This window comes from Netta rufina (genome assembly GCF_964035555.1).
Source record: "Netta rufina genome assembly, chromosome: 3".
NCBI classification, from domain to species: Eukaryota; Metazoa; Chordata; class Aves; order Anseriformes; family Anatidae; genus Netta; species Netta rufina.
This window is the reverse complement of record NC_140125.1, coordinates 113,843,222-113,856,138: the sequence shown is the minus strand read 5'-3', so window position 1 is coordinate 113,856,138 and position 12,917 is coordinate 113,843,222. Positions and strand designations below refer to the sequence as shown.

The window sequence follows — 12,917 nt, the reverse complement described above, 5'->3', positions numbered from 1 at the left end:
ACCCAGGAACAAAGGTCATGATAAATGAAATGACTGCTTTGGCTCCAAAATTGCCTCAATCTTCTCCAGAAAAAGCATGATTGAAATGCGTCTATCTGTGGATAGCATCTGGAGCACTCTAAGTATGTTTTGATCAGATTGGCTTCTTTCAAATGAAAATTATTTGAAGACACCATGGAAAATTTTTAAAACCAAATACACTGTAAACTTTAGCCTAATGTTTCCTTCTGCAGCATTGACCTTGTTTTTCTACAGTGTGAAGAAAAAAAAAAATCAATATAATAATGGTACTGCAGTAAAATTTCAGCTTGCTCTTGGCTTTAAATAACTTTATTGTCTCCTTTCCCCTGTCTGTGTCTGCTGCATTTGGCACTTGCAGTTATTAAAATGAAACCAAGTTGAAAGAAAATGTTAAATATCATAAAAAGAAAACCAGCAGTGCTTCTGGCTCACTTTGCTAATGCTGTGGTCACCTTTACAATTTGCCAGGGTTTTCTATTCCCCAGCTGTTCTACCTGAATTTGCATGCAGAAAGAAACCCTAAGTTTCTAACTGGAATAACAACTTGTTCTTTGCAGATTTAAAAGAGCTAAATGTTTGTGGTGGCTTAAAAAAAAAAAAAAAAAAAAAAAAAGAGAGAGAGAGGGAAGAAGAAAAGAAGAAGAAGAAAAAATAAAAAGCTGTCCCCTCTCCCCAGTTATATATTAGAACAAAACGCCTCAATGATTTACTAGTGATTTCAATTCTTAGCTGCTTAACATTTTTTTTCCTTCTTAGTGTGCATTTCTGTACAAAAGAGAGAGCCTGGTTTTAACAGTCCCACTGTTACACTCTAATCTGCACTAAGAATGAGGCTTTGTAAACCTCATATGAAAGTACCAACTAAAGAAAAGAAAAAGACACCATTTGGCCAAAATTATGCCCTTTGCCCATTTTCTGCACCTTCTGGATGAAAACCACATCCACCTGTTGTCAACCACAGCCCTGCCTTGGTAACCAGACAACGAGGGCATTCTCAAAAGCAAAAATGGGAACCACAGGCTCCAGGAAAAGCGATGGAGAGCCCAAATGTAGGCACTGCTAGAAGAAAAGGGGAGTTTGCTCTGCTCAGCCCTGGGCCTCTCAGGAACATGAAAACCCTAAGTCTCAGAGCAAAGATGTCCTGTTCAAGTGCGTGCACAATGCACAAAATGATAAAAAGGCAGAGACTGCCCAGGAAAACATTTTCTCCTGTTCTTTGCTGTGCTGCAAACGCAGATTTTGCAAAGGGACGGATGATGCTCCACCTCTAACATCCCCTCAAGACATCATCCCCAGAAAAAAAATAAATAAATAAAATAAATAAGGAATATATAAAAAAGCTAAATTCTTACTTTGGTCGTCGAAGCTGGAGACGAGTTGGCCACCAGGCTTGTGATCACGTCGCTGTTGCCCGTGGTGCAGGCGGCGGTGGCTGGGGTGGGGAGCCGGGAGGGGACGATGGGCAGGGGCAGCAGCCCGGGGCGGTTGGTGCTGGTGGTGCTGGCGGCGCTGCTGCAGTTGGTGCTGCCGACGTGGTTGCCGTTGGAGCTCCAGTCCCGGCGATCCCACCCGGCCCGATAATCTCTTTCAAACCGGCTGTGGTGCCGTGACATCTCGGTGGAGGGCGGCTGCTTCTCAAAGGGAACTCGAGAGTGTGCCTGAAAGATTGAAAAGCAAACAGGTGTTGGGAGTGAGGTCCCTGCAGTGTGCCCGTGCTCTGCAGTCACCAGGACAAGCTCCTGCCAAGCCTCCTCTGTGTTAGGAGAGCATTGTTACACTCCTATTCTGAGCTGAACGTCGGGAGGAAGAGAGCAGTGTTGTAGTAAATGTTAATCAAGAACAGAAGTTGGAGAGTTTGAACAACTACAAGCATGTGGTGGAGAGACCCGTGCCTCGGACCCGAGGAAACACCATCTGCCCAAACTCTCCAGCAGAATAACAAGTAACAGCACACAAATCACGGGACGCTGAGCTAGAAGAAAATCATCCTTCAAATCTTCTGATAGCAGGAAAATGTTTCCAACAGCTCCATCTTGCAGTTTTCTCAACAGTCTTCAGATCATCACTATGACTTCTCTGCACTTGACGTGCGACCAAATAATCCTAAAGACCAGAGGGAGAAAAATCTGCCTGCTGGAGCTATTCATTACCTCTCTGTTTTTAAAGCTGAGTACTGCTTTGCACTGTCCCCTACCCTCCTTTTCACCCGACCTCCTCCCACGGGAGGAACATTTCACCCCGAGGACGCCCGAGCTTTCCCTAGAGCTTCTGTTCTCCAGGGCACGCCAGCATTTTCTGTCTCCTCCCGTGCTTTTGGCTAGACGTAAAACACTTAATGTAGCCAAGATGATCAAATGACCAAATCACTTTGTGTGAGCATCCTGTCCTTATCATTACTTACCTCCTCAGTCTTTGTTATCCACAGATTTTATCAGCCAGGAGCAAGACGGCTGAACACAACGCTGGGACTTGAGACTCCCAACATCTAATCCTAGTTCTGATAATTATATCTTACATAGCCTACAGCAGTTATTTAAGTCTTCCTGCCGAGGTTTCCTAACCTGCAAAATGGTGGCAATAATGCTATTTTCCCAGCAGAGGTCTGAGTAACTGAGAGTTTACAGCATTTTGAATTGAAGAACAGTATAAATACATGCTAAATATATTTATTCCCATAAATAAATAATGAGTATCTAGGTCACTGCAGCATCTGATTTATTTTATTTGCATCACACGATCCAATAAATTGTTTGTAATAATAACAACAGGTCAGCTGAAGCAATTTTGTTTCACAAATTCTTAGATACAAAAATGGACAGTAAAAATATCTGCTAGGATGGAAGCTAAAACAAAACTCACCCAGAAACTTAGAGATAACAAAATGCTTCAGAGAGCTATTATTTAGAAGTGGTATAAACCAGTGTGCCTATCAACAATTTTGGTAGCTATTCACCCAGTAGAACTAAAAAAAAAAAAGCAAACAAAAACAACTACTACGACTAAATGCAGTGTATTAAAGGCTCATGTGCTTCACCAAGGAACTACTGGCTTGAGAGGAAAAAAACTCTTCCTCAGTTAAAAAATGAATGATATAAATATGTATTAGAAAACAGCAACAACAAAAAAATCCCTACCACAATCATCTTCCAACACAGATCTCCCAAGAACCTGCATTGGCAATGGTGATGATGCCACCCTGCTCCAGCAGTGCTGTGGATGTTGACCACAAAATCAGCACTCCTGGTAATCCAACAGAACCAGTTGTTTTTTCTCTGGTAGGATTTGATGCAAGATTTGACTTTATGACTTGGAGGTTGAGGGATTCAAAAATTCCCCTTTCTCCTGTTTTTGTGGCTTTCTGATACTTTAAATCAGAAAGGTCATTTGGGGTTTTCCACAGGACTGTATGGACATGATAGACAGACACAAAACATGGTAAAAACCAGAGGCACAAGTGCTGTGATAGATGCAGTAGTGAAAACAGAAACTTTTGTTTCAGGAGCAGCAAAGAAAGCAAGTTTTTCCTCTTGTGTCAAGCATCTCAGAATAAAATCTGTACCTAAAGATAGCATCTTTAAAGGTTAAAAATTCCACAGGCATAAACCTCCTTCCTTTAGTTTTATAAACCTTTTGCAAAGCCAGGCAAAAAGGGAGACTGTAAACTGCAAGCTGCAATTTCACAATAGCCTTTATTATTCCCTGCTTTGGAAGTTTCTTCTCATATCTTATATCCCCCAGTGCAGGAAGCGATCTTTTTTGACTGTTTGGAAGGTGGCTGTCAATTGAATGCCCTTCTCCTTCTGTGCTCGAGGATCTCCATTAGCTGTATTAGTGTACTTCTTGACAAGGGAACGAGAGAGAACCAAATCACATATCCCCCACCCACCCACACACTTGAGTATATCTGACATTTAATTCAGCGGAGAGCAGAGCACACATGCACACAAGTCAATAGCTAGCAGTTTTTGCCACACGATCCAAGACACCATGCCCCCAGCAATTCTACTATCAGATGAGACTGACAGGCAATTACGTCAATAACAAGGAGGAAAAAAGCCTGTGACTAAGCTGTGCATTAAGAAGTTTACTTAAAACCCACCGCCCTCTTCACAAGCAAGTTCTCCTCTTTGTCCAGTCACCGTCTTTTATTCTATTTACAATAAAAACTAAAAGCAAGAGCTGGAAATGCACTGCGTTAAATATACACTGCTTGTTTCAAGCATGTTGGTTTTGGCTGGATGCAAAGATATTTGACAGCAAGAAGACGTGCAGAAAAACTGGAGGGGATAACTAGCTAATAAATGGGTATTCAACTGCTAGTGCTTGTTATTAATTGCTTAAAATTAGAAACAATATAAAATGTTCTCATAAATAGCTGCTGGGTGAGGTAAGAAATGGTCTGGGCTAGCTCTTAAATGTATTTTTGGATCCAGAGTTTATGCTTTGTCTAGTCTATCTTTGTCAAGGATCATAATCATAATAATAATGCTTAAAACATATTTTGTACTCAGAAGAAAAACTTCTCCGACAAACCGTGTCCGGAGCCAAGCTCAATCATCACATTCCTCCGCAGAGAGCTCGACACGGGACAGCAGCATAAACCATCCTGAGGAACGGCCCTGAAGGAGGCCAGAGCAAAAACCACACACGAACAGCGAGGACAGCAGTCACTAATCACAGGCATACAAGTATTTCCACCTTAACGCAGCTGTTGGCTGTTCCAAAGTCAGAGATTCACAGAACCATAGGATATCCCGAGCCGGAAGGGACCCACAAGGATCATCGGGTCCAGCTCCTAGCTCCACACAGGACCACCCAAAACCAGACCCTACGTCTGGGAGCGCTGTCCTAACACTTCTTGAACTCCAGCAGCTCGGTGCTGTGACCACTGTCCTGGGGACCTGTCCCAGTGCCCGACCACCTCTGGGTGCAGAACCTTTCCCTAACCCCCAGCCTGACCCTCCCCTGTCCCAGCTTTGTATCCAATTTTAGGCTAAATTTTCCATGGATTGTTTTAGATTTTTTTAAGAATAAGGGAAAACCAAACCAAAACAAACAGAAAACCACACCTTTCAACTGGGGAGAAAGGGAGAAGAAAGATACTAATGCTTATAAATACCAGTATCAATACCCACAAATAATTCATTGTTTTTCCCTTTTTAAGGGATTTTTTTTCTCACAATTCATATGTATGCACACGTATTTTTCTTTTCTAGGCCCTTCAATTTTAGCTTTAAATCCCCCTGAGCACCACAAAGGTATAAAAAAAAGAAGGTTTTCACCTCATTTTTCAGACTTGGGGAACTCCCAGCACTGCCCACAATACACTTGCTGCCCCAGCTAATTACAATCTATCAACTTCTGTTTTGGAGCCTATCAACTATCTATCAACTGTTTTTTTTTTTCTTTTTTTTTTTTTTTTTTTCCTTCTGCTAGCACAAAGCTCCCCACTGCCTTGTCCAGAAGTCATTTCTCAAGGAGATGAGCTTAAAGCCATCTCATATACGTCCACCATGGCTCCAGATACCACAAAACCACAAGGTAGTCATGCCTGGCAATAGAAAGAACGTAGGATTTGCATATATCAGAAGTCCATGAGGAGGGCTATTGCATGTTGTTACTGCTGAAAATCACTCTGTACAGCTAATTCAGCTGACAAACTATCTAGTGAAGGTGGTGAAGTCAATGAGACAGGCCTTCCCCCACGCTCTACCAAGAAGGAATTGCCGGAGTAGCCAGGTGTCTTTAATCTCGACGAGAGAGGAAATGTGTGTTCCTGTTTGTCACACAGAATCAAAGGATTTCGCTGTGCAGCCAAAAGGAACAAAAATGCTCTTGGAGGGGGAAAAACACCCTTACCAAACTAAAGAGGGAGGAGAGAAAAGAGAGAAACCCATAGCCGTAACTGGATGAACTGATAAATCTGAAGCAAAAAGGAGATCAAAACGGCATTAAGGGGAGAGCTGCGGAAAAGGCTATAAGCTACAGAAGAGAGATCGAGCAAGCAGGCGGAAATAAGAAGCCCACGACAAATCTGAAATGAGATTTAGTGATATGGCAAAGCAAACAAAATGCCTGCCCTGGTCCCTGAAGATCACCATCGATGCGTAGGTGTAGCAAGGACTGAGCCATGCCAAGCATTGAGAGCCCACTGATTTCAGAGAACGGCCCTGCAAAGTTCCCTGGAGCCAGGCAAGACATGAACCTGACCCTTTCCTCTGTAATTTACTTTCACTGCACGACAGGCCTGGGAAGGTTGACTAGGGAAGAAGGTAGGAGAGCAATGAAACAGGACTGACTGCCCTGCTGAGAAATGTGGCAGGTGTCTGTCCTGGCTCCCCGTGGCCAAAATACACGGTGCAGTGGGTGAGAAAGGCCAAAAAAAAGAAATGACTTTAAATCTCCTCTTGAAGGATGGTAAAATGTGAATCAGTTCTCTGCTAGTGAAAACCACAAATTTTTGAAATTTCTCATACAAACAACTTGCCCAACAATAAAATTTGAGATTTATTTTTTTTTCTGCAGAACGGGAGCATCATCAGGTCTATAACATGGGGCACCTACACGTACAACTGTATTCAACCTCCAAATTTACCCCAAGCCCTTTGGCAATTCAGAAGCCCTCCTGCCTTCTCAGCTGAAAACCACCCTCATGCTGGTGCTCATTTTTCACCACGTCTCTTCTGCCAGCTCGTTTGTGCCGTGTTTCCGCAGCTTCCACATCTGTACACAGAGGCAAGAAAAAGACCAGAGGCGTTTGAGATAGCGGCGTGCTAACTACAGGCCTCTTACCAGGTTCAAACAGATCATTGCTGCAGATTTATTAAACCTAAGTGATTAACATTTCATTTTATGCTCAATACATTTAAACACAGCCCTTCTTCCCCCGAGCCCAAAGCACTCACTGTTCTGCAGAAAAAATGTTTCCTATTCATGTTCCTCTAAATGACAGTCCGGCTTGAGCCTTAGAGCAGCTTTTTTCCCTGCTCTCCACGCTTATCTAGTCAAGGTCTCCTTAAAATGCCTGTCCTCACAGATATAAATACAAGGAAAAACAGGCTTTCAGCCAGTCTGAAGCACGAGAATCAGATTTCTTAGACTATTAGTCAACTTCATTAAGTGACTTCAAAAATAAAGGTCAGCCTTTTAATTTAAATTTTTTCCTGGGTAAGCATTTGTTTCTAAATTTACCTTTTACATAATAACATTGGAGAAATATGATCGGCAAGAGAGGTTGGGAGACAGCACAGCGGAAGTAGGTATGCAGTCATTAGAGAGATGGAAGAAAAGAAGAAAGAAAGAGTTTGAAACATTAAAATAAGCAGCTAAATAGCCTTACGAGTTTTCAGACTGGCTGAACGGAAGCACAGATAAAATAGGTTATTAGAGAGCTTAAAAAGCAGTTAAGTGCATGCAAAGCATAAGTATTTTATGAGATTTACAGAAAAAAATATGAAGAAGAAGAGAGAGATTTGCTGTAATCAGATCTAGCATGAAGGACTGTAACTGATACAGAAGAAGATGTCTAAGTACCTAACCTCGAATGATTTCAGATATATGCTGCAGGGGAACTGTTACTGGATGCAGTTTTATCAGTGCATACCAACACAACAAACCCTTCCCGAGGCACAGGGGGGTAAGGACATTAATTTATGTATACAGCACCAAAATCTCATCGAAATGTATAAATTCTGGGCATCATTTAATTGCAAGCACACACATGCACACACTTTGCACACAAGGAAATGTGGCTTTAAAAAAAATCTTTCAAATAAAATAGTAGCCCTATCAACCAGTAACAAACTAGTCAACCTCGCAGCTTTGGGAGCTAGTCTTTACTTCAGAAGCGTGACAAACAAAATGTTTAATTTCAGCTCAACATTATTTATAACCTACGAAGACTCTCTTAGATAGATATGGAATCATTGTTAGAAGCCTACAAGGATCTGACTACTCCATTTTTACAATTTTTACTTAACTTCTTTTTTTTCCATTTGGGTAACTTCATTGAAAGACTTCTTTGTTAGACTAAGGCAGTAGGAATCCAATCAAGAGATTCTGTAAAGCTGAACTACAAGCAGCTGTGTAGAAAGATAAGACCCAGAAATATTTGAGGGGCAAGGAAACAACTTTATTATCAAGCAAGGTCTACTTTTGTAAACCCCTGATTTAGTCTTGTAAACAGTTGTAAAGCTCTTGTAAAATCCAAGACAAGGCAGAGAGGCTTGAGCTGCTTTGCTACAATCAGATCTTTAAAAAAAAAAAAAAAAGGAAAAAAAAGTCCTAACACTGTAAGTGATAAAGGAGCACAAGATTTAAGAGATTATATAGGACTTAATTTTCCAAATATATGTTGGAAGAGACCATGCTTTGGGACATATTAAAAAAAATCAGAGCTGCAAACACAACTCTCTTCCCAGGACAGAGTCCACTCTGCAAAACACATAATTTATATCTTTCCTTCCCTGTTTCAAAATATTGTAGAAAAGTGTGTATATGCTTGAGTTTTTAAGATAGATGTGGAAAAATTATCTTTAGATAAGTAAAAAGATAAACTAGACTATCCAATTAAAAAAAAAATAAATCAGCCACATTGAGAGTGAAAGTTTGGTTTCTTTCTCCTGAAGCTGGCAGGATATGGTCGTCCCAAAATAAGGAGTTATTAAAAAGTCTGCATGTGTATGTTTTATTCCTAAGTTTCTGGGAAATTTCAAGTGGAAATTTATTTTAAATACAGTAATTTCCTATATTTCATCCTTTGCTTCCAAGTGCCAGTTCCTTTCCAACCTGAGTGGTAGTGATAACACACCCTGCAATTTATGGATCACGAGCATTGGCAGGGTGAGAAAAACTCATAGTGCTCCAGAAGCATTCTCCTGCTCACACCACTGGAGCAGAAGATGAAGAACAATGCCACTTAAAAACCCTGCAATGTGTCAGATTTGGACACACACAAAGGTACATGGTTTACATCAGACTACCTTTTGGGGAATCCCCCTATCTGTCAAATGTCTTGCACTATACTGAAAGGCCTTGATCCCCATCCTCAGACAAAGCTATTGTCAATTATACATTGATATAAAATATACAAATGGATATAAAATGGTTTGGGATAGGCACCTTGAGAATATTCTTAACGCCATTCCTCTCTCTCTAGGTTTTTATCTGAAAGATCTCTCATTTGATCTGTTTCTCCCCCATGGCACGTTGCAAACATCCCCCCAAAGCTCAGGGCAGAGCTCTGAGCTCCATTCCCCAAAATCAATTTCAGCTGCCATTTGCTGCAGATTCTTGGGCGCTGCAATGTCCTCCTGCAGCAACGCGACTGGAATTTTGCACAGCAATTTTCTAAATGAAAATCCACCAGAACTTTACACAAAGGCATAATAAACTTTCTTAGATGTCTCTACAGGGTCCTGAGTAGCCGGCGCTGCCTGGAACCCAGCCTGGCTAAAAAATGGGAAGAGAGAAAATCCATCCTGTTCCTCCGTAACACTTCTGCTTGCAAAACACTGCCCAAAACATTGACTTCCCTAATTAAATTATCTCATTAGCATGAAAAGCAAACAAAAGGAAGCCAAATGCCAAAAGCTGCTATGTTAACGGCCAGTTCGTTTCGTGGGGAGGTTGTGCAGGAAGGTTCACAGGGCTGAGCCGGCAGCCGGGACCCCAAATCCCTGCACAGGGGCTGCCTGGGCATCGGCCAGCAACCACGGTCCAAAATTGCCAGCGGGGAAAAACAGAGGAGGGAAGGCAGGGATGCGACTAGGTTGCTTCTGGGGAAACCGGCCATCTTCTCAAAATGCACGGGGTGGATGCCAGCACCTGACATACCTAATCTCGCCCAAGACTTCATAGTTAATAAAGCAGAAATGGAGAATAAGCTACTGTCGGCGTTGCCAAATGTCACAAATTAGATCTCGCAAAATTTAATTAAGAGGTTCTCGGCTCTTTTGGGGCTGGTTTCTTAGGGGTGCAGACTAGGTCTTCAGATTATATTTGGACCATGCAGGAGAAATTCCCTTTGATTTGCTGCCATTCTCCAATTTTCCAGCCCTTGGAGAAGACTGATCAAGCAGTGACTACTACTAGTTCTCCTACTAGGAGAAAGGTCTCCACCAAGGAAAGGGTTAAATACAGTGCATTTTGCTGCAAAATCTCTCTGGATCACCTGCATTCCTTCAAAAATTAATTAACTGTATTTATGAATTAACTGGATTACCCTCTTATAGGGTATTTTTGGGTTGCCCCATCCCCGTTTTCCATGTTCACAGGTAAAAGCTTCAGGTGGCACCAGGGGAAGCAGCACATTTCCTCTTTCAGGACTGATGTCCTCTGACCACACAGCGTTTTCCAACTCATTGTTCTAAGAGAATGCATTTATCACTCCCCCAAAATGAAGACCACATGTACGCCGCAGCGAGCAACAGCATCTGGTATATAAAAACGGCTTATTAGATGCAAAATGCCTCCAAAACAAACAAGAAATATTAAATCTACTGCACACAGATGAACACAGGCCATATCATCATGTATCTAAGCATCCTGGAGGTTTTTACATGATGCACTTCGTGCTGTTGACTGAAGTAGGAAAGTGCAGTTATTCCCATCCTGCGATAAGGAATTTCCAGAGGCTGCGCAAGATGCCTACACCATGGGGAATAACTTCTGTTTTTGCAGTGTCAGGTGCCCTGAATATGGGTCGGTTGCTGACCTCCATGCTCATATCCTCAAAAGCTTTCTCACTTTTCATTTATGGAGCCACCTCTACTCTAGTCACACTTTTAGAGGGGAGTTTCCTTGCACATTTCCAGGAGACATTTGCTTGCTTTGTGGCACTGGTACCATCACTACCCGTGCATCAGTACACGTAACCCTTTTCCCGGCTAAAAATATTGGACTTTTCTTCCAGCTCACCTGGCAGACACTTGGGGATTTCAAATCTCAATGTTCCCATCCTGGTGGATGTCACTGAAGGCCAGAAGCCCATGTTATCTGTCCGTATGCAGTCACAGCTCATCACCTCTGTTTGGTCTACCCATGTTTCGTAAAGCGACTGATTTTATTCTCAGCTGGTTCACCAGAAGAAGTATCGCTTACATCTGCTTGTTATTTTTGCTTTGTTTTGAAAGGCGGATGCTTCAGGAATGAGAGGGACTGTGCCACCATCCTAATGAACTAATAGCACACCCAGTATCAAAGCCACCTGCTTCTCAGCTTGCTCCTGTGCCTCTTAAAAGCAATTCCTGTTATCACTTCTTCCACCACCCCTTCTTGCTTCTCACTTAAAATTTGCCACTAGCGGCTCATGTTTTATCTTTCCAACTGTCGGATGAAAACTGTTTGCCGAACGCAGTAAATCAGTAACCTACCTTTTCTAGGCCAGAGGTCTGAAGCTTTTAATTAGCTGCTTTAGAACTAGCATGATAACATAAGGATCAGCTCACTTCTCAAAAGCATGAACTGCTTGCAAAAACCCTCTCAAGATACGTTAGGTGATGTAGAACCTCAAAAAATCACAGAGATAAATCATGCCACGTTTGGTAAGCACCTACTGAAATGTGGATTTAAGAATATGGAGAACCTAGTTTAGAATATAACTGTGAAGCTCCCAGATTTGCAAGCACTGGCCAAAATGTTTGCATTTTATCCTGAATAGCAATCATTCATTTCCGTTCAGCCAAAGCTGTCAAAAACTCTATATGCAGTCTTGTAGCGAGATTTCTACATACATGCCAAATGCCTGTATAGCAAACATCTGGCCTCGCTTCTGTTCCATGGGTTTGCCAAAGAATAAGTCCGTCAGATTTTTTGTTGTTGTGCCTTTTATTTTATTTTTTTCTCCACTGTGCCTCAGGTCGTTTTTCTTAAAATGAAATCATTAAAACAGGCAGAGGAAGGAGGAGTAAGGCGAAGAGATGTAGCATCTGAGTAATCTTCCAGTGGGACTAATTTTACTAAGCATTTGTGCTACTGCTACCAGTCAATCACTACAAGTATTATTGAAAAACTAAAAATAATATAAAACAAAAAAAAAAATTAACTGCATTTAGCAAAGAATATTGGCATAGAAAGAAGGAAAAACACATATGCTCTTCTATAAACTAGAGGCTCCGTTTACTCAAATGTCCTCAATATCAATATAAAATGTATTAACATAAAAAAATAACTTGCTGCTCCCTTATTTTGCATTCCTTTTACATCCGTACTTCTCCGAGGCAACAGATCAGAATGGCGCAGTGCCTTCCCCTCCGGCCAAGTGCAATAAACAGGCAGGTGTAATATAAGGCTGCGGCGCCTCAGCTCTCCTCCCAAACAATTGATCTTCCAGGCCTACGGTGTAATTCAGTCCTGGTAGCTCCCTGCACATGCCTCATTCCTGATCGGTCAATTATTTCAAATCAGGCAGAATTAAAGTGTTATTTTTGTGAGGGGGGGAAGATATTCACCAGTGACCGAAGTGAAACTAATAAACTAATTTTCCTTTGCTGCCTTGGGCAAAACAGAAAAATCCAAGTCTCGGAAAGAAAGACTGCAGCTGTTTCATCAGTCTGTTGCCCAAACCCGCTTGCAATTTACTATCTTCAAAATTCAATTTTTGTTCACGGAACAATTTTGGAAACGAAGCACAACACAGAGAAAACAGCAAAAAAGGAAACAGCGAGAGTCCGTGACTCTGCAAGACCGAGCTGAGTGGCACGAGCCTCCTGAGAGGAGGGGAGCAGCACGCTCCTCTTCTTTGAAACTGAGCGTATTCCTCCTGCCAGTAGCGAATTTATCCAGTAGATGTCAACACCAGCAAAAAATATGTGTAAAGCCAACCTTAACAGCAACAGCAGTCACTTCAATTTACGGGAGTGCATCAGAGGAGAGCTTAATATTTAGGAGCATCGCGT

General features: G+C 41.9%; 1 protein-coding gene across 1 annotated transcript in view; it reads right to left on the bottom strand.

The window, feature by feature from the left end:
• Nucleotides 1–1,361: 1,361 nt before the first annotated feature.
• Nucleotides 1,362–12,917, bottom strand: part of LOC311208057 (uncharacterized protein) — a gene marked incomplete at both ends in the record, with an annotated part of 143,784 nt that continues 132,228 nt past the window's right edge. The window contains one exon of the mRNA XM_084284475.1: nt 1,362–1,679. Within this exon, the coding sequence (XP_084140601.1) occupies nt 1,362–1,679 (318 nt within the window). The remainder of the gene's footprint in view (nt 1,680–12,917) is intronic.